We start from the raw sequence: 23034 nt of genomic DNA on the forward strand, positions 1-23034 counted from the left end.
CCACACTCTGAGTAAAGAACCTGCCTCTGACATCTGCCTTAAATCTATCACCCCTCAATTTGTAGCTATGCCCCCTTGTACAAGCTGAAGTCATCATCCTCGGAAAAAGACTCTCACTGTCCGCCCTATCTAATCCTCTGATCATCTTGTATGTCTCTATTAAATCCCCCCTGAGCCTCCTTCTCTCCAATGAGAACAGACCCAAGTCCCTCAGTCTTTCCTCATAAGACCTTTGCTCCAGACCAGGCAACATCCTGGTAAATTTCCTCTGCACCTTTTCCAATGCTTCCAAATCCTTCCTGTAATGGGGCGACCAGAACTGCACGCAATATTCCAAATGGGGCCGCACTAGCATTTTGTACAGTTTCAGCATGAACAAAGTGCAGGTGCACTACAAAGTGGTCCAAGAGCCTCCACTTGATCTCAATGACGTAGAGGGAGGCCACACCGGGAGCAGTGGATCCAATAGACCACATTGATGGATTTGGAGGTGAACCTCTGATGTGGAAAGTTTATTTGGTGCCTTGGATAGAGGTGAGGGGATAGGCATAGGGGCAGGTATAGCACTTCCTTCAGTTGCAGGGAAAAGTGCCGGGGGCGGTGGGGCTAGTGGGGAATGTGGAGCGGACGAGAGAGTCACGGAGAGAGCGGTCCCTACGGAAGGCAGATGGGGTGGGGAGGGAAATACATCTTTGATTGTAGAGTCGGATTGTCGGTGGTGGAAGTGGCAGAGAATGATATGTTGGATACAGAGATTAGCGAAGGGATAACATGAGGACGAGGGGGATTCTGTCTTTGTTTTTGTTGCGGGGAAGGGATGGGAGTGCAGAGGTGCAGGAAATGCAAGAGATATGTGGTCAAAAGCATTTACAACCACTGAATGGGGTGGGGGCAAGTTGCGGACCTTGAAATAAGGAGATACCTGGGATATTCGGGAGTGGAACGCCCCATCTTGGGAGCAGTTACAGCAGATGCGGAGGAATTGGGAGTAGGGGATCACATTCTTGCAGGAAGGTGGGTGAGAGGAGGTGTAGTCTAGGTAGATGTGCGAGCCAGTGGGATTCTAATAGATATCAGTTTCAAGGCGGTCACCAGAGATGGAGACCGGGAGGTCCAGGAAGGAGAGAGAAGTATCAGAGATGGTCCAGGTCAATTTGAGGTTGGGGTGAAAGGTGTTAGTAAAGTTGATAAACTGCTCAAACTCCTGATGGGAGCACTAGGCAGCACTGAGACAGTCATTGATGTAGCTGAGGAAGAGGTGGGGATGGGGCCAGTGTAGCTGCGGGAGAGGGACTGTTCCACGTATCCTACAAAGAGACAGGCATAGCTTGGGCCCACATGGGTTCCCATGGCAACTGCCTTAGTGTGTAGGAAGTGGGAGGAGTTGAAGGAGAATTTGTTAAGGATAAGGATGAGCTCAGTTAAGCGGTTGAGGGCGTCAAAGGAGGGGGCTGGTTGGGTCTGTAGGACAGGAAGGAGCAGAGGGTTTTTAGGCCATCTGTGTGTGGGATACAGGTGTACTGGGATCGGATGTCGATAGTGCCCCGGCTGATAATTATCATAGAAACATAGAATTTAACCAAAGAGAAAGAGGAAATCCGACCCAACATGTCTGTACCATTCACCCAAAAGAGCTACCCAGCTAGTCCCATTCTTCAGCCCCATATCTGTTCCCTCTAAATTCATCATTTTCAAGGCCGCTAATTCTAAATCCTAACAACTCTGAGATGAGAAGTTTCTACTCACCTCACATCTAGTTCTCTTGCAGACAATCTTGAAATTGTGACCCCTAGTAACTGACACACCAACTACTGGAAACAGAATATCCTTCTTCACCCTGTCAACATCATTCATAATTTCAAACACCTCAATATGGTTACCTCTTAAAACTTCTCTGCTTTGAGGAGAGAATAAGATCAATATCTTTAATCTTTCCTTACATTTAAAATTCATCATTCCTGGTATCATTCCGGTAAACCTCCTTTGCACTCTCTCCAGTGCTTCAACATTCTTCTTTAAGTAAGATGCCCAGAATTGAATACAATATTCCAAATGCAATCTGACCAATGATTTGCAGGAGGTATAGCATCACCTCCTTGCTTTTATACTCTATGCCCCTATTTATAAACCCAAGGATCCTATATGCCTTCTTAACAACTGATTCAACTTGTCTGACCACCTTCTGTCTATTATTCCTAACTAATACTGTGAAACAGACAAATCAGATAAAACAGATAAACTGGCTAATTATATCACTACTGATAATGGGTACATGAGTTTAACTATCACCAGTGACTACATTTCAAAAGTAATGAATTGATTGTTAAATGTTTTGGAACATCCTGAGGATGTTGTAATGCAAGATATGTTGTTTAAATGTATTAAAATGTCACATATTTTAATGTTTGGATATTTGAACTTGAATTAGTGGCATATGATTTTTCTATGTGCCTGAAGAAGATTAGTGATTAATTTTTAAGTACTTCTGTAGCCATGGTGACTTCTTCTGAAACGCAAGAGACAGACTTCCCGGAGATTGGGAGAATTTATGAGCAAACAAGGTTGTGTATTATTAGGCTCCAATTTAAGAGGTGGTCAGAGATTGATTATTTTTCACTTGACTGGGAAAAACTGGGGGAAGATTTTCTTTTTTAAATTTTAGTTTGGGCAGTTCTGCAGGGTTCTTAGCTAAAGCTGGATGTGTAAAACAGTTGGTTTGGAGAAACGGAAAAGATAGTTTAAAATCATGAAAAAAAAACTTACCTCAGTGTAAGGAATTTAGTAACAGTTCCAGATCATAATACCAAAGATATGACATAATTGTAAGAATATATCTGTCCTTTAACTTTAAATGAGACAAACTGAAAATAAAGCAGTACAGATAATATGACTGAACTTCCACATTCTGCTATCCATTGTGCTATAGGATATCAAAGGCAGAACAAGTGAAATCCAACTGGTATGTCATGCCGTCTAAATATCTCAATGCATCACTTTGTATCGGACTTTTTTTGAATGTTGCAATGCATTAGTTTAGGTCCCAGTTTAGGCAGTTTAAGAATAGGTATACTGTTAAAATCTGTGCCTTTTGATGATTGAGATTCCACCTGTTATATGTTGAGTGCACATTCACATCCATCATCACTCGCCTTTGAAATTTTTCTTCCTTTGTTTTATATATATATACCTATTAGTTTTTGAATTTTTAATAAAACAACTCCACACTTTTCTCATAATCCTCTGTGGTGTGTGAACAAACCAGTTTCTCTTGTCTGCTCTGGTGTAAAGACTGATTCATGAGAGGCTATCCCTTCTACAGCCAGCACACATGAATAGCATTGCCATGGAGCTTCATTAAATGCTTTTTACATTCCACCAAGTTCTCTTTGCTGCCATCTGGTCATCTCTTTTGTCTTCTACCTTTTCTATGCCCTTCCTGATTGCTTCACTCCAGGCTCTCTCATCAGCAGTAAGGACTGACCACGCATTGCCTCTGATTACAGTCAACTGGAATTATGGTGAAGGCAGGTTCAATTGAGATATACAAGGGCCCATCAGATGATTATCTGAACAGAAACAATGTGCAAGAGTATCATGAAAAACAGGAGATTGATATTAAGTCATAATGTTTATTTTGAGAGCTGATGTTGATACTGTGGGCCAAACAGCTACCTCCTGTACAGTAATACTTCTGTGATGGATGGTGTCGTCTCTATGTCCAGGCTCACAATATTGGTCACCTAAATTCCATAGAGGCTGGAGTGAAGTGAACTACAAGCTGCTGCAAATAAACTACAGTATGTGGAAGCCAACGTTGCATCATCAATAAACAGCAATTTGTGGACACTGACTTTACAGCTTGCAACAAGGGTCTGATGTACAGAACTGTGCCTATGCTTGGAGAAAGAACAAATGACACCCAGGATTTCATAAGGGCACTGTGTTTACTGCACCAGCTTAAACTTTCTGTCTCAGCTGTTAAGATCAATGGCCTTGACACAGTCTACGAAGACAATGTAGTGTGGTCAGATGAATAAATGTATAATAGTCATCAGAAACCTCACTAATGTCTCTCTCTGCTTTCATTTTTTTGACCCTAAATGATAATGAATCCATATCACCTGCACTATGTAATGCTTTTTATTACAATATCTCCAAAGAACCTCTCTGTGGACTCTCTACTTTGCAGACTTTAAAGCCTAAACTGCCTAATCTCTCCTCTTTTATCCCTAGAATCTGAACGAATGCACTTTGCTAATCTGAGACTTTTTTTTTAGCTAAGTCCCCAGGAGCACCCATTCCCTAGGTGCAATGATGAGGGGATTATCAATTTATATTGAACGTCATTCTCATTCAGGTTGGCCCAGGTTTTCCACAGCTTTCAACAGAACCAAGATACAAGAGGAGCTGGTCCCTCAAATACTCTGACAAAAATGGAGCAGCATGTAAATTCACTCTAGATTCAAAGGAACACATGTTAGATTAGAGACAACGAAATGTCAGAAAATCAGAGAGAACCTCTCTGATGAGGGGTCTACGCCCGAAACGTCAGCTTTTGTGCTCCTGAGATGCTGCTGGGCCTGCTGTGTTCATCCTCACATTTCGTTGTCTTGGATTCTCCAGCATCTGCAGTTCCCATTATCACATGTTAGATTAGATCAGATTAGATTCCCTACAGTGTGGAAACAGGACCTTCGGCCCAACAAGTCCACACCACTCTTTGAGGCATCCCACCCAGACCTATGCCCATCCCCCTATAACGCACACACCCCTGAACACTTTGGGCAATTTAGCATGGCCAATCCACCTAGCCTGCACATCTTTGGGCTGTGGGAGGAAACCGGAGCACCCGGAGGAAACCCACACAGACGCAGGGAGAATGTGCAAACTCCACACAGACAGTCGCCAGAGGCTGGAATCGAACCCGGGTCCCTGGTGCTGTGAGGCTGCAGTGCTAACCACTGAGCCACCATGCCGCCCCACATGTTAGATAGTGTCAGGCACCCAGTGAATGGGGGAGGAGACAGAATGAAAGACAACAGAAAGAAAGTGGGAAACATAGTCACTGGTCTTTCATTCACAGCTAGGAAATGGGTGGGGATGCAAGGAGACTTTCAGAAGGAAATGCTGAAGCATAGGCTCACCAGGCCATCTGGAAAAATTAATTGCAAGATCTCTGAAAATTATTTGAGGGGGCTTTCTAACCAGGAATCAATTTGATTACCAAGTTGACTGTCAGGTGGGGCAGAGGCAATGGAGCAGATCATAGCCAAGGTTGATTTAACAGTGGAATTAGATATCACGTAGACATTAGAGATCAATCAATTGCAGGAGTATGAGCACACACAGGTAGGTCAGTTGGGACTGGAGGATAAATATTCCTGCTTTTAGTAGTGCACATGTGGTAGCAATAAACACTCAGAGTTCAAGGATCTGCCATCTTCCTGCCAACCTCAGAATCTCACCCATCCTGTGGCCAAGACAACACAATTAAACTGGAGGCACAGAATCTCCCCAAACGATTTCACAAACCAAACTGCCTCAAGCAAAGTGATTTCTCCACCCGATGTCATTAAAACCAGAAGTGGGTAGGTCAGGGCCAGGTTTACCTTTCCACCCACCCTTGGAGGTTAAATATCATCCACTGAGTTGCAGTTTTAATTGCACTGCAACCCTAGAAAGAGATTACAACACCCTGATTTAGTTGTTTATATAATGCTTTAACAATTTCAAACATGATGCTAGGTCTGAATTTCAGGAGGTAGGTATATTGTAGCAAGCTGAGGAAGTCTATAGATGATCCTTGAATACAACAGGCACCAGAATGCTCAGGAATTAATACACTGTGCTAAATAGCATGGTCTATCATAATGGGATAGCAGTTTGTATAGGAAATCAGTATTTACTATATTCAAATGTACTTTGGAAAATTGATAATCCAACTAATCTTCTTCTGATACAAAATCATCACCCATCTGAAAATAAAACAGCTATTCAATCTGCAGTTACCTAACATGCTTGGTTACAATTACACCTTTAACTTCAACACAATTAAAACTTAGAGAATGAAGTGCCAAGCAGCCTCTAACAAAAAAAAAGTTTCATGTATCTTGCATGTGCCATATTAAATAAGAGAACCAGGAATAGGTAAAGAACTTCAGCTGGACTCAGGTCAGAACACAAGAAATTGAAGCAAGAATAGACCATATAGCCCCTTTCAGGGTGGAGGGAATAGTCTTATCAAGTCAGCTTCTTGAAAAACAAAGTTCTGACCTGAGCTACATTGAGGAGAATATATTTATTGTCCATCTTTAGTCTCATTGGAGGTGATGGGCCTTCTTATGTAGTCACTGCTAATATTACACAGATGATGATAAATTGGGAATTCCCGGATTGTGATATAGACAGAGAATGAACAGTGCAGACATTTGCTCAAGGTGAAGTTTTGTACAACAGAGAGGTGCTGGTATTCCTGCAAAATTGCTGTAATTTTTTTTTAAATTTACAGGGTGTTCCTCGTGGTGACAGATGGAGCAGAGGGAAGGAACTGCTTTCAAAATAAACTTGGTGAGCTGCTGCAGTGTACTTTGTGGGTAATACATACCACACAGTCTGGGATGTAGTGACTGCCTTTTGAATTTCTTGCTGAACCTGCATGCTCAAGTGCAATAACTTATGAACAAGGGCACATAGATCAATTTGGATACTTTCCAAATCTCTCACCATTCAAGAAATACACTGCACCTTTGTTCCTCCTATCAAAGTGGATAACATGGCACTCATCCCAGGGATTTGTCAACTTCCAGTCTCATGAATTTCTCCAATAAGTCCCATTATTTTGTTCTTGTGTTGTTGCGGCTGCACCTAACCAGGTGAGTGGTGGGTTTTTTCACCACCACTTTGTGGAATCCTATATATTATGGAGAGGTTCTGAGGAGTTAATATGTAAAAGCATCATCTCTGGTTTGATCTTGAAGCCCAAGATGTTACAATCCCATCCATTTCAGTTTCTGGTCAATGATGGCTCACAAAATAGTATCAGATTCGGAAATGATGCTACAATTTGAAGTACAGGTAGGATGCCTGGGTTTTCTCTTGGTAAGGCTTTATTATGTAGGGCTGATTTTACCTGTAACTTGATGGTTCAAGTCTGGATGTTACTAAGGTACTTCGCCAGACTTTATTATTAGAAGAGTCTTGAATGAAACTGAAGTAACGCTAGCCCTCAGCCTTGGTGTTGTGCTGCTGGGAATGCCACTGATTAAGTGGCTAAATAAATTTGGACCAAGCATGTTCCAGAACCTGGTAGCGAGGGGTGGCGGCCCATAGCCTACTCCACTATTCAATCAAATATGGCTGCTCTGAATGGTAATCCCATGTATTTATCTTACTTTCAAACGTTTATCTCATTAACAAAATTCCATAGAATATTCCTGTCACAATCCTGTGCTTACATTTATGAGTATCAAACACATATTTTTCTAGCCACAACCATTTTCCCTTTGACTCCCATTGAGTTCAATGATTTTTTTAAGCATTCCTTGATGCCATTATATAGAATAGGATCAACTACGATCCTACTGAATGGTGGGGCAGGCTTTCGAGGACAGACAGCTTACTTCTCATGACTCAATACTACTTTCTTGTCAAAAGCAGCTCCAGCTGTGATAGCATCTCAAATAGCACAAAACACCTGATCAACAAGTGATTCCCGAGAACAACAATCTGTGCCCTGTCAATAACTTTCACTTGTCTTAAAAGCAAAATACCAAGAGTCACATTTAGTGAATGTCGGTAGTCAAGAGGAATTTAACAGAAGTCTTCGTAAAATCTTAAATCCGCATTAAGAAGGACAAGAGTACTGCAATAGAGTAAAGAATCATTGCAGGTTACTAATTAAGGGTTTGTGCAGCACAAGTTGTGGTCTCAACCCACGTGTTATCAATTTTGAAGGAAATGCAGGCAGCGGGAATGAAGTCAGAGGTACGTGTAGAGCATTCAAATTCTAAAACATGAAGACAAAAGGAAAATTTCAGAGCGCACCATTCCCACACATTCATTTCATTTGAACTTCTGCCAGTATTGCTTTCAAACAACTTGCGTTTGATCCTTTCTGATCAACTATATTTGTGTGGTCACATAACTGAAACAAATTACATGAATAGTCTGTTGACGTCACGCATGATTGCTCATTCACTGAAGATTAGGAGTCAGTAGTAAATGCAAGCAAACAATGTAAAACAAAGCTTATGTGGTAGGTTAAAGCCTGCACCCAGGCCAAATTAATCCAGACTGTAATGGATCATAATGTTAGAATAGAAAGCAATATGAGTAACATGTTTAAATTGAATTGTGGCAACATAATTGAGGTCACCTCCATGAACAGGACAAGAAACTGATGATCTCACAGTGGCAGCATAATGGAGAGTTTGAAGATTTAAACAGAGTTTTATCCAAAAAAGTTATTGCTTATAATCCAAAAAGGCACCTTTACCTTTCTGGCAATTTGTGATTTTCACATGCTGCTGCTCTCGGCAGCGTGGCATGGGCTGGAAAGCCCGGACCACAACGCCCTCTCAGTGGTGTGGCGTGGGCTGGTGCAGCACTCTGGCAGTGGTATGTAGTAGCATCAGAGAAGGTTGGGCTCTATTTTTTTTTACTTTATTCGGTGATTGACGCTTGTATACGAACAACAGTACACCCTTTTCCCTACTTTATGTTAAATGCATGTGACAATAAAGGATATTCAAATTGAAACACGCAAATGAATTACAAAACATGAAATAGACTATATATACTCATACAAAAATAAAGATTGAGAGACTCAAGTTTCAATGAAAACATTGGGCGTGTAACATTTCAGGTGCTGAAATCCACTTTCTCTCATTATCTCACAACATTTGTTTTTGGTGGGTCATTGGCTGATCTGAGTCATCAGACACTGCACCAACCAGCCTTACCTCCCAAAAAGAACACAGTTTAGGGTAGCACGGTGGCTCAGTGGTTAGCGCTGTTGCCTCAAAGCGCCAGGGACCCAGGTTCGATTCCACCCTTGGGCAAGTGTATGCGTGGATTTTACATATTCTCCCAGTGTCTGGGTGGGTTTCCTCTGGGTGCTCTGGTTTCCTCCCACGGTCCAAAACATGCGTGGGCTAGGAAGATTGGCCGAGCTAAATTGCCTGTAGTGCTCAGGGATGTGTAGATTAGGTGGGTTATAGGGGAGTGGGTCTGGGTGGGATGCTGTGAGGGTCAGTGTGGACTTGTTGGGCTGAAGGGCCTACTTCCACACTGTTTGGATTCTATGACAATAGAAGCCCAAAATGTTTTCAAAGTTGAGGCTTCCTTAAAATAAAATAACCTCCACGCAGACACCATCGTTAATGCGTGTACTTTAGACCACTAGGTATAGGAACAGAAGTAGTCCATTCATCCCACTGAGGCTGCTTTCCCATTCAATAAGATAACAGCTGATCTGTAAAACTTCAACTCCACTTTCCTACCTTTTCCCTCCAACCTCCAATTCCCTTCCTGATTGACAAGCTATATTCCACCAAGATGGCGACAGGGTAAGTTGCTCCATCTGGAGCTCCACTCTGCTCGCCAGTTCCCTGTTTCCTTTTTCTTCCTCCTCTTTTCTCTCCTCTCTGTAGTAATTCTATCCCCGTCCCTTTTAACTACCTACCTAAGGAGTCAGGGAGTGACTGCAAAACATGTGACGGCAGCCGAACGCGTGGGCTATGTCCTGCAGCGAAGGCAGATCCAGCATGGGCTGCAGCAATGTTGTGGTGAGAGTGGGAAGGTGAGGTAGTGGCGGGTACAGCAGGCCGGTGGGGCAGTGGCAGTCAGCGGTGAGTGCAGGAAGGTGAGGCAGTGATGGTGGCCTAGTGATTGTAGCAGCACCTGCACCAGCGTGGAGATGGGACTTTAGACTCAGATGTGGACTGTTTTTTCTTGCTTGCCTTTTGGCTCTGTTAAATCTTTCAATTCTGGTGTTTGTAACCAAGTGGGCTCCAGAGAATGGTGAACGTGCGCACTTTTCGCTGTGCTTACGTATTCCTATACCGAGTATATGTGATAAATAAATCAATCTAAATCTAAATCTACCTCAGCCCTTAATATACATAACGACCAGGTGTCAACAGCCCTGGGCATAAAGAATTCCACAAGTTGACTACCCTCAGAGAAGTAATTCTTCATTTGTCTTAAATATGTGAACATCATCTTAGTCATAGACTCTCCCACAAGGGGGAAAACAACCTCTCCACATCTACCACGTCAAATCCCCTAAGAATCATGTACATTTCAAGAAGGGCATCTCTCATTCTTTGAAATTTCAAAGAGTACAAGCTCAATCTATTTAACGTCCCCTTGTTTGACAATCCCTCCCTCCCCAGTGTCAGCCTCTGAATTGTGTCCAATGCCAGAAAATCTTTCCTTAGGTAAGGAACCCAAAGCTACTTATAGTATTCCATCTGAGCTTTTATTAGTGCCTTGTATAGTTTTAGGAAAACCTCTCCATTTTTACACTCCATTCCCTCTGAAATAAAGGCCTTCCCTGTTACTCTCTGAACTTGGATGCCAGCTTTTTTGTGATTCATGCACAGGGACACCCAAATCCCTATTCTGTAGTCAGTCATTCTCTATTTGAATAATATTCAGTTCTGCCATCCCGCCGAAGTATGCATTTTCCCCCATTATGTTCCATCTGCCAATTTTTTTCCCAATCAATTAATCTGTTTATATCCCTCTGCAAATTCTGTGAGTCATGCTCTCAACTTGCCTTCCCACCTATTCTTATGTCATCCTTAAACCTGGCTATGGTTCATTCACTTTCTTAATATACTGTAAATAATTGTGGGGTCCCAGCACTGATCCTTATGGCACTTCATTAATTACAGGTTGCCACCCTGAAAAAACATCTTCCCTATGCCAACTTTCTGTCTTCTATTAGTTAGCCAATCCACTATCCATCCCCTACCATATCCGTACATTACCACCAGCACTATAGGCTCCTATCTTATTAAGTAGCCCAATGTGGGCCTTATCAAACACCTTCAGAAAATCCAAATATATTACATCGACTGCTTCCTCTTTATCTATCATGCTTGTTACCTCCTTAAAATGATTCTAGTAAATTTGTCAGCATGATTTCCGCTCCATGAAGCTCTGCTGACTCTGCTTGATCACATGATGCATTTCTAATTGCTCTGTATTGCATCCTTCATAATAGATTCTAACATTTTCCCAGTAACAGAAATTAGGCTACCCAGTTTGTAGTCACCTCATTTTGTTTTTTCCCCTTTCAAAATAAAGGTTTAACATTGAGAGTTTTCAATCCCCTGGGACTTTTCTAAAATCCAAGAGTTTTGGAAAATTACTACCAGTGCTTCCACCATCTTTGTAGCTACTTCCTTTACTTCCTAAGGCACATCCTGTCAGGTCCAGGAGAATTCATAAAGTCAGGAGGTATGGGATACAGGGTGATTTGGCTGTCTGGATTCAGAATTAGTTGGCTGACAGGAGGCAGAGAGTGGTTGTAGATGGTAAGTATTCTGCCTGGAGGTCAGTGCTGAGTGGTGTCCCACAGGGGTCTGTTCTTGGGCCTCTGCTCTTTGTAGTTTCTATAAATGCCTTGGATGAGGAGGTCGAGGGGTGGGTTAGTATGTTTGCTGATGACACAAAGGTTGGAGGTGCCGTTGATAGTATCAAGGGCTATTGCAGGCTTCAGCGAGACATTGACAATATGCAGAGCTGGGCTGAGAAATGGCAGATGGAGTTCAACCTGGATAAATGCAAAGTGATGCATTTTGGAAGATCAAACTTAAATGCTGAATATAGGATTAAAGGCAGGATTCTCGACAGTGTGGAGGAACTGCGGGATCTTGGTGTTCAAGTGCATAGCTCCCTCAAAGTTGCCACCCAGGTGGATAAGGTTGTTAAGAAAGCATATGGTGTTTTGGCTTTCATTAACAGGGGGATCGAGTTTAACAGCCACGAGGTTATGCTGCAGCTCTACAAAACCCTGGTGAGACCACACTTGGAATATTGTGTCCAGTTCTGGTCGCCCTATTATAGGAAAGATGTGGAGGCTTTGGAGAGGGTGCAGAGAAGGTTTTCCAGGATGCTGCCTGGACTGGAGGGCTTGTCTTACGAGGAGAGGTTGACTGAGCTCGGACGTTTCTCTCTGGAGAGAAGGAGGAAGAGAGGTGACCTGATTGAGGTGTACAAGGTAATGAGAGGCATGGATAGAGTCGATAGCTAGAGACTTTTCCCCAGGGCAGGATTGACTGCCACGAGGGGATCATAGTTCTTTAGGAAGAAGGTATAGAGGAGACGTCAGAGGGAGGTTCTTCACCCAAGAGAGTTGTGAGCGCATGGAATAGTTTACCAGTGGTAGTCGTGGAAGCGGAGTCATTAGTGACAGCTGGACATGCACATGGACAGCAGTGAATTGAGGGGAATGTAGGTTAGGTTATTTTATTTTTGGATTAGGATTATTCCACAGCACAACATCGTGGGCCGAAGGGCCTGTACTATGCTGTACTTTTCTATGTTCTAATTATCAGTCTTTACGCCCACCATTTTCCAGAGTACCTTTTCTCTGGTGATGGTTCAATATTTATTTCATTACCTCCTTTTGCTCAATGATTATTTAGCAATTTTAGAAGGCTATTCATATCTTCTCTGAAGATTAATGTAAAATAACTTATTCAACTCCTCTACCATTTTCTCATTACCCATTATTACTTTGCTAGTCTCATTTTGTAAGGGGCTTATGCTCACTTTGGCTTTTTTGTCTTCCAATTTATAAATTTAAAGACTCTCCACAAACTATCACCTCTGTCCTAACAAATATACTGGACTGTGCACAACTCTTGAATGATTTGATGACAACCTCAATTCAGATTTCATCCAAGTCCACTAACACCCGCTACATAGGATTACTAGTGACAGAACTGCTTCCCTTGTTCAATGTCATCTCACTTTTTTCTCATGCTATCCTTGAACAAAATGACTAGAAAGAAATTCAGTCATCAGGCAAAAGGCTGGTTAGACCTGTACAATACCACTGTTTGACCATTTTATTTCAGCAGTGGTGTCAACAATTGGGTGTGGCTGAACACGTTCCAGAGGAGAAGCCTTTTTCTTCATGCAATCTTCTAAAAATCAGAAACTCCAAACTTTCCTCAGCCATGTTTTCAGCCACTTTCATGCATTCTTTAATGTAAACATGGACATTCACTTCTCTTGGGAATTCTGGTTTTTTGGGATGCTTTCGCTTAAAGACCACTGTTGACTTAAGTTTGCCCCATCGGAAATGCACGACTGCACTCAACTGTGAATTTACTCTGTTTGTGGTCAGTTGAATTCACTAATATTTTTCTCTCCAACTTTGCTTACCATTTGACTGGCTGGAATGTCAAAATTCATGGGATTGTCATCCATGTTCCCAACACAAGCCAATCTATATCCATTCTCTGTCGAATTTTCATTATAAAATCACTGAACTGTGTAAGTCTTTCATTGATTTCTATCGAGTGATGCTGTGGAATCTTCGTCTATCATTTTAGTAAAATCACTTCACTTTATAAACTTGACACACCGTTGAGGGTTGGCTTCAGAATCTGCAATGCCTTTTGTTTTGCTTGTTTTAAGGTAAAGATTCTGATATATCCACAATAAAATTAATGGGTCCATCTTGGTGATTTTTCACTGATATAAGTTTGCTTCACTTTGTTTAATAAGGCATTTGCTAAAGCTGTGTACAGAACATCTTCCAATCTCGAATGTTGTTGGTTGTCTTGAATTCTCCAGCTGTTGCAATTTCAATGGCTTTAAAATTTGATCTGGCCTGTGTAATAGGTTTTCCTACTACTGCCATCTTGGAGGGTGGGATTGGCATAGACACTATACGCACCAGTGAGGTGGTAACCTTGTCAGTTTACATTGATGAGAGTGGACACGGAGCTGAACCAGCAATGGTGCATTATTTATGAATCTGTAAACAGGTAGGCTTGCACCGGGGGAGTTTGTTTTCAGTAGTGAATGGGTTTTAAGTTGAAAAATTGGGGGTTTTTTGGGTAAGGGTAGTAAGGGTAGTCTGGAAAGGGGTCACCTTAAACTGTGGGGATTTACTTCAAAGGGCTTTATTGTCTGTCCCTTAAATAGTGGTCTTTCAATCACAAATTGGGTAATCTAGAGTCATTGATCATACATAGAAAACAATAAAAAAAGTTTGCTCATTTTGGCATGGATTAAAAACTGAATTCTAATTCTCTAAAAAGTAGCCCTTGCAGACCCACTGTGGAAAAATAAAATCTAACTTCCCCTTAGGAAAACAACTTGCACTCAAATGAAAGGTTTTATTATGAATAGCATCCTGTCCTGACCAAACAGTGAGGCCCTGGTAACTGAAGGGTTCTCTTTAGTCAGAGCAGCTTTAGACCATGAACATGAATTGTCACGTGCTGAAAGCACAGTGACATAAATGAATTCACAGCAGGAAACCAACAAGCAATGAGGCCAAGTTTATGTGCCAGATGTAATGCCACTTTTGCTCTCCAAACAGCCATTAGAGTACATGACTGTGCTTTCCAGTTTCTCTATAAAGTCTGTTACCAGTCAAGTACACTCTATAGCTCAAAATGGAAGAGGTATTTTGCACGCTTTCTACTATAACCCCATGCAGGATACTGAAAATAGAAAAGTTGGCAAATCACCAAAGAATATAATACCACCTGAATTCCACACTTTACATTTATTGCACTCAAATCCAACTACAAAACCTAATAATAGAAAGATACACTTTGTGCCTTTTGCTTCTCTGCAGGGAAAATTTGGACAGGGTTTCCTCAATCATAAAAAAGATGTGAACAGACATTTACGCAAACAAAGTGGTTGGCTGTGTCTCCATTTAAAATGAATTGAAATTAACCCATTACTTGTTTACCATCCTCTCAAAGATAATCAGCTATGCAACTGTGGCTCCAACATATGCAAAAGACTAAAGAAACCAAGCCCTGACCACAGTGCACAAACAACGAATGCTTTGAGCATTGATCAATCTAATTCCCATGGAGCTGGGGTAATAAACTGTGAAAAGAATTCTTACAATAGTCATAGCAAGCACAAACAACACTGCAAAAACAACTCATGTCACCACACTATGATTAAAACATATTTTCAAATGTTTATGTAGATAATACTTGGAAAAAAACAGGAGATTACAACACTGTTCAGTGCTTCAACGAGCATTTGCATCAACATTGTTGCTAATTCTTCTCTCACACCCAGACTTCCAAAAAATGTTATTACTTTGATTGTTGTGTTCTGAGTAAAATTTGAATTGTAGAGATTGGAAGTACCCACTTGCTGTTGTTTGTGCTACTGGCTGAGTTCAAATGGTCAGATATTTTGTTCTGTTTTGAAAGAAAATGGCCTTAAATTGTCACCAGTCTAGGCATATACATTTTGCTTACACATTTTACCATGCCAGTAGGACAAATATCACACATACCCTTCAAAGTCAAACTTGAGGCAAAACTCGAGATAATAAGTAATGGATCAAAGTTGATACAAGTAATGCATTCTGATGAAAGCTAATCATCCTATGAGATTAACTCAGTTTCACTCTGCAGATGCTGCTTAACCAGTTAAAGATTTTCCAGCACATTTTGTCCTTATTCTGGCACATTTTCTTTCAGTGGTGAAACATATGATACAATGGTCAGCATTAAGTATCCACTTCGGTAAAATTTGTTTGGAAAATACCCATGAGTTTTGCTACACATACATCAGACCTAAATCCAAAAAAAAACTTAAAAATGCCTAAATGTTGCACTTATTATAAACATTTTTTTATTTTTATATAAAGTATGTCAGAAAAGCAATGAGATGGAAAGACTGCAGGAAACAAAGTAACAATAAATTACCAGATTGGGTGCAACTTATTCTACTCAGACTGTACTTCAACTTTTTTCAAGACCTATTCCGAGTCAGTCACCTACCATTCACTATCCTAATAGAAGTCATAGTCAAAGATTCAGAGATTTACAGCACAGAAAAGGCCTGGTAGCCCATCACATCCATGTCAGTCAAAAACAACCACCTAACTTTTCTGATCCCATTTTCCTGCCCAAAGCCTTGTATATCTTGGCATTGCAAGTGCACATCTAAATACTTCTTAAATGTTGAACATTTCTGCCTCTACCATCCATACAGGCAGTACTCTCCTACCACCCTCTGGAAGAAAAAAAGTTTGTCCTTACATCTCCTCTTCACCTTTTCCCTTTACCTTAAATCTATGCCGTCAGGAGAAAAAGTTTCTTCTTTTCTACCCTATCTCTGCTCCTCATAATTTTATACATCTCAATCATGTGAGCTCTCAATCTCTTCTGCTCTAAGCATTACAACACCAGTTTGTCCAACTTCACTCCATGAACTCTCCATCCCAGGCAACACTCTGTCAAATCTCCTCCACACCATCTCCAGTGAAATCACATTCTTCCAATAATGTGGATTCCAGAACTGCACACAATACTCCAGCTTCAGTAAAGAGGTGCTAGGGATTTTTCATGTCTAAATTGACAGAAAGGGAACAAAATCACTCCCAACATAAACATGCAAACTCTATTGTCAGACAACAGGCAGAGCAGTATTTATATAGTGTCATTAATGCAGGCAAATATCTGTCTCTGTCAGCAGTTTCTTGTTCCTACAACTGTCAGTATCAGGTCTTTGATGGGTTTGCAAACGCAGCTGGATATCACTAGAGCACAGTTCACTATAAAACACTGTTTATGGCATTCAAGTTCCCTCCATGCATGTTCTTGTTCTGCCCAGTGCAATTGGTCTCATGTGAAAATGCATTCAATGATGGATAGATTGACTCTTGAGGACTTCATTGTCTTTGAAATCACATTAACCCATTCAAGAAAACCACTCTGTACATATGCATTTAAACAGAGATACATAGTGAATAGTCCAAGCAGACATTCTTCAAGAGGCAACCAAAAAGAATTGCTGGTCTCAGCCTGTTGACTGCACATGTCCTCAGTGACTCTGGCATATAATGCTACCTAGACAGGCAAACCATTCCACCTGATGTAAGGCTGCGACTGTCCATGGTGATATATAATGGATTGCAATTTCCTCAACATTGTCATTAGCACAATATTCTGTTTACCAGTTCATTAGTAAGGTTTTAGTTGCCATAAGGAAACAGTTTACAATGATCTATATTGTTTCCTGCATGTTTAGCAGAAAGGCACATATGTTAGTGAACAGGTTGAAGATTTGTCATCTGTTCAGAGGTAGATGTGTCTGCTTTCCTTCAAGCGTACCCTTACTTTTTGATGCATCAAACCAAAGGAAAGAAGAGGGTCAGTGACAGAACACCTCTTTGAAGAGCTCTCCATCTTGCTTAACCTGATTTTCCTGCAATTAAGAGAGGTTAGTGAGGAGCCTTAGAGGATGTGCCAGTCTAGATGATACCTTTGAAAGTTTGTCCTGACTGACTGTATCACATGCCATGAGATCTAGAAAAGTACTGGACAGGCCCATGTTGTTTTTCCTCCACTTATCTCCTAGATTTGTTTCTGCACTAAGATCAAGTCTCTCATGTTCCTATTGGGCCCAACGCAGCTCCAACTTTCAGAGAGATTTTCTCCCAGCTACTATTGAACAAGTCAATTTTGAAGCACTGCGGCTAAGATTTTGCCTGTAAATGGTAGCGAGATGATACATCAATGGTTCAAATAGCCTCAGTAATTTTAATAGGTCTGAGGCACTGTCCATTTCCCCCCACATGCTGTAAACAGACCAATAAGCCTACAAACATGGTAGCTCTTGTCTGGTAATGGACTTTGGTAAGAGTCCTGTTTATTTTTGGTGTGAGATTCTAATTGTACAATAGCAGTCTTACTATCCTCATGGGTTGGTGGTTCACTTTCTTCTGGAAAATGTTTGCAATGGAATAAGCAGTCATAAAGTACTAGGTAAATGTAAAAAAAAATTCTCATTTAAGTAATGTAGAATGCTCCATCATGATGTTAGTGGAGTCTAAAGCATAGCTATAAGACATATGAGAGTAATAAGTAGGGAGAATAATAAACATGGAATTCAAATCTATGTAGAAAACCTGGTATTCAATTTTGGTGAATGAGATTTGCCTTCATTTCAGGTAGTCATCTCCAAGTACTTCCCTAGAACATACTCCCAGAAACCACTGCTCTGACTTCCAAACCACTATACGAACCACCTCCAGACAAACAGTATCATTGTAGAAATGTTTTATTTGCTTGCAGCATAAAACTATTTCATAGCTAGTTACTAAAGGGATAAAAATTCAGAACACAACCTCCTCCTCCCAGACCCTCCCTACCAGAAGGTACTTTCAGAATCTTTAAGGTTTATCACCTTAGACTATGAACATATGCAATAAAAGAGATAACAAAGTGTAGAACTGGATGAACACAACAGGCCAAGCAGCACCATAGGAGCAGGAAAGCAGGCGTTTCGGGCCTAGACCCTTCTTCTTTTGTTTACAGCAAGATGCCAGTGCAATTTATCCGTTGTTTGTGGAAACTTCAGAACACATCAAGTCTTATTGTCAATTAGTGTACACAGACTTATTCTCGGTTTCTCTTTCCTATCCAGTCCAATTTTTACATTTTCCTCACTTCAGGTCATTCAAGGGCAGATGGTGAGGAGAAAGGGAATATCACAAAGTCTAAAGCACACCTTTACAATCACCACCAGTGAGCAGAAAATGCTTTAATAAAGCGTGTAGTTTGAAAGCTGTAGCCTGAAATTGCATTGAGTTCAGCCAGATTTTACCAGCATGAGAAACAGCCAGAAATTTCACTCTCAGTGCCACAATCTCACCATGAGAAGGAAGTACCAAATCCAACCCGGTAGGAACATGAATCAAGCCCCATTCTGTTGAGACCAATCTGATCCATTCCATCTATCTTGCCAACCAAATAAACCACCCATGTTCAGTATTTCCACCAACTGGGATCATAACACAACCTGACAATAATCTTTGAGCTCCTCCACTACTGACCCTTCTGATATCTACCTGCTCTCCAACCCCCCTCCCAAGCACTGTCCTTTCCCATCTCCTCCTATAGGCTTTTCTGATCTTTCCCACTTCCTGACACTGGCCCTTCCAATCTGTTATTCTCAACAGGACCTTATACATCTCAATGTCTTCAAATTAATTTTGCTATAGGAAGACCACTAAAGCATTTTATAAGCAAGTGAGAAAAATATCATGCATAATGATGGCTGCTTTATACAAAATTCATTAATTCCAAAAAATGTTTTAAATTAGCTGATTCAACTCAACTTGAAAAATCTAGATTTACATTTGTTTGGGCTTCAGCCATAAACAATGAAATAAAGTCTACAATCTAGTGGTTAAAAAGAAAATAGTGACCCAATGCTTCAAGGGAAATCAGCTGAGGAATTTTTCAGTCTTTTCAAAGAGAAAGTGGAGGATATAGGAAATGAGACTGTTAACAGCACAACTGTATCAAGAATGATTCAAAGGATTTTCTCCTGAGGGATGGAAATACCATCTTCACAGTTTCATTAAGGCCGTGTGCATAACTGGAAAACACCTACTCTGGGAAATGTCTAAAAGTTGCAAAAGACAAAAAAACACATACGCAAGGTAAGGTGAAGTAAGAATTTCTTAAATTTTACCAAATACCTTTCTTTTACTAAAATCAACTTCTAATTACAAAATTCATACAAGCAAACATACCTGCCAATCAAGCTTGTTCCATGATTAAACAAAGTCACAAATGATCTGGTTGTGGCCTCAAATCTACTTCCCTGTCCACACCCACTAACTTCTGGAACCTTTTTAAAGCCAAGAACCCATCTAACTCTTACTTAATGATAATCAATGATGCTGCCTCTACTGTTCTCTGAACAGAGACTCTCAATCCACAAAAAAAAAACTTATCACCTTCTTAAATGGGGGTCTTCTTAAATTTTTAAAGTGCACCCCCTGATTCTAGTCTCTCCTACAAAGCAAAACAACCTCCCAGCATCCATCCGCCCTCCCCCCTGCTAAGTGTCTCAGAATCTTGTATGCCTCAATTAGATTGCCCTTCATTCTTCAAAACTTCAATGAATGAAAGGCCCAACTTGTCCTCAAAATAATTCCTTCATCCTAGGAACCAGCTGATTGAATCTTCTAAATGAATTGTTTCCAACACAATTATGATTTTTTAATGAAGGTGGTTAAACTATATACAGTCCTCTCCATATCACCAATACCCTGTACAACTGTAGCAAACTATCCCTACTTTACATTTCATTCCTCTCAAAAAAATTATAACACTCCACTTGCCTTCCTACTTATGTGCTGCCTGTGCACTAAAGTTTTGTGATTCACGTACCAAGACACCTACCTCCTCTATACCTCAGTCTTCTGCAATTTGCATTTTCTCACATTATACTTTATCAGCAATTTTTTTTTAAATCCGCTCACAAACTGCTTCTCTTTGCAGATTCCTTATGTCCTCGTCAAAACTTAACTTATTATCTCACCCTGTCTCATCAGCAAGTTTAAGTGCCTTGCACTTAGTTTCTTCATACAAGTCACTAATATAAATGATAAATAGTCGAAGCCACCACACTGACCTCTGTGGCACTCCACTCATTACATCTTGGCAACCTGAAAATGACCTGTTTATGTTGACCCACTTCACTTCCTACTAATCAACTAATCTTTTGTCCATGCTAATAAGTTACTCCTACACCATGAGCTCTCATTTTGTATACTTATGTTGAGACTGCAAAAAAAAGTCAGTAATTATAATGACTAATTCCAATTATTTAAACATTCTAGACTCAAAATGTAAACTACACAAAGGTTAAAAAGAAATTTTAAAAAATGCTATACTTACTATTCCAAAACTAGAATCATTTCTGATGCTGTTTCATACACTTCATACAGGTTGATGACCCAATGACTGGACTCAGCCAATTCTAATACTGCAATCTCATGAATAATTTCCATTCGGCAGTCTTGACCCTTCCTTCTTTTCCTCATGAATTTGGCAGCATATTCCTTCCTTGTCGCCTTCTCAATACATTTTTTTACGACTGCAAATTTACCTCTGTGCAAACAAGAGAGAGATATTGTTCAGTTTAAATGGACCAAATCATTCAAAATTTTGCCATTTCAATACAGACTTGAAATAGTTACAACTTGTTTTTAATTCTAATCCAAATGAACAATTATAAATACTGCTAGTTGGCAAATTGAGAAATAATGCTCTACTTTTCTCTGCTTTAAACAGGAATCCAAATCTAAGAATCAGAAAAAGACAGGCATGAAACCAACAACTGTGGCTAGCTTTCTTTTGTCGCTCTTCAGATGGTTCCTAAAGTACATGGGTTCAAAACAAAGTATACCCTGCTTAATATTTAACAGTCAGCCTTGACAGTTATAATTATCGCTAATTTTCTGCTTCACATGTATTTTTCCCGGTGGCTAGCCAAGAAGGTACATAAACACAACCATGATCTGGTGTGGTAATGTGAACTACCATCTCACTAAAATTGTATGCAATATTTTAAATGAGTATGTTCTTCTCTCTGTTGCTATTATCTTCTACACAAAAATAAATTTAAGTAAACCATACATAAAATTAAAAAGATTTAAAATGAGGATTATAAACTACAATTAAAAGAGAATTCTACAATTAGAACATAATTTAGATTTAATGAATACCAAATTGGAAGAAGCCATAATTTAACTGAACAGCAGGAATGGTGGTAGTACAAAGAACAAAACAGCACAGGAACAGGCCCTTCAGCCCTCCAAGCCTGCACCAACACATTTTGACCTTCCATACTAAAACTGCCTTCACTTATAGGATCCGTTTCCCTCTATTCCCTTTCTATTTAATGTATTCATCCAGGTGCTTCTTGAACATACCATTGTGTCTGCTTTCACCATTTCCCCTGGCATCATGTTCCAGGGACTCATCGCTCTTAATGTGAAAGATCTGCCTTGCACATCTCCTTCATCTCTTTTAAACTTGACCCTCCCATCACCACTAACCCCTACCCCCACAACTGCTTGCACCTGTATCCCCTAATAATTGACCCCTCCACCCCAGGAAAAAGCCTGACTTACTACTTTATCCATATCATTCACAATCTTATAAACTTCTATCAGGTTGCCTCTCAACCTCCTGTGTTCCAGTGAAAACAAAACCCATTCTATCCAATCATTCTTCATAGCTAAAATCCTCTGTACCAGGCAATATACTCTCCCCACAGCACGACTTCCTTCTGGTAGTGTGGTGACCAGAACTGTATGCAATATGGCCTATCTAAAGTTCTATAAAGCTGCAGCATAACCTGCCTATCCTTATACTCAGTGCCCCTTCCAATGGAGGCAAACATGCCATAGGCCTTTTTTACTACCTTATCTACTTGCGCTGCCACCATTAGTGATCTGTGTCCCTGCACATCCGGATCTCTCTGCATAATCAATACTACTAAAGGTTCTACCATTCACTGTGTAATTTCCACCTATACCTGACCTTCCAAAATGCATCACCTCACACTTGGTTGAATTGAACTTCATCTGCCACTTTTCTGCTCAGGCCTCCAAGCAATCTATATCTCCTGCTGTATCCTCTGACAAACCTCCACCAATCTTTGCAGCTTCAGCATACTTACTAATTAGACCAGTCGTTTCCTTCCAAATCATTTATGTAGACCACAAACTGCAGATGTCCCAGCACTGATCCCTGTTGAACACCACTAGTCACAACCCTCCGTTACAAAAAAAACCCTTCCACCCCTATCCTCTGTGTCCATCTTGCCAGTTCATCCCTGATCCCATGCAACTTTACCTTTTGTATCAGTCTGCCATGCCCCTAAGTTTTAAATCCAAGAGATATTCAAGTGAGCATTGAATAATTCAATTTTGAACAGTTCAAGGTAGAACCATTCAAAAATTGCCAATTAAAATGAAAATTCAGAACAAAATGATTCACT

At 40.6% G+C, this 23034-nt stretch overlaps 1 protein-coding gene and 1 long non-coding RNA gene across 4 annotated transcripts in view; one reads left to right on the top strand and one right to left on the bottom strand.

Annotated features, from left to right (window-relative positions):
- LOC125465392 (uncharacterized) overlaps positions 1 to 3930 on the top strand; it is a 52447-nt gene extending 48517 nt beyond the window's left edge. Inside the window, exon 3 of the long non-coding RNA XR_007250233.2 lies at positions 3455 to 3930. This is a non-coding gene — a long non-coding RNA (uncharacterized LOC125465392). The remainder of the gene's footprint in view (positions 1 to 3454) is intronic.
- The window catches only part of stk17a (serine/threonine kinase 17a), a 95863-nt gene that overhangs the window by 46185 nt on the left and 26644 nt on the right, over positions 1 to 23034 (bottom strand). For all 3 annotated transcript variants that reach the window (XM_048558806.2, XM_048558798.2, XM_048558814.2), the window contains exon 2: positions 20925 to 21137. In XM_048558806.2, the coding sequence (XP_048414763.2) occupies positions 20925 to 21137 (213 nt within the window). The remainder of the gene's footprint in view (positions 1 to 20924; positions 21138 to 23034) is intronic.

Source organism: Stegostoma tigrinum, chromosome 2 (assembly GCF_030684315.1).
Source record: "Stegostoma tigrinum isolate sSteTig4 chromosome 2, sSteTig4.hap1, whole genome shotgun sequence".
NCBI classification, from domain to species: Eukaryota; Metazoa; Chordata; class Chondrichthyes; order Orectolobiformes; family Stegostomatidae; genus Stegostoma; species Stegostoma tigrinum.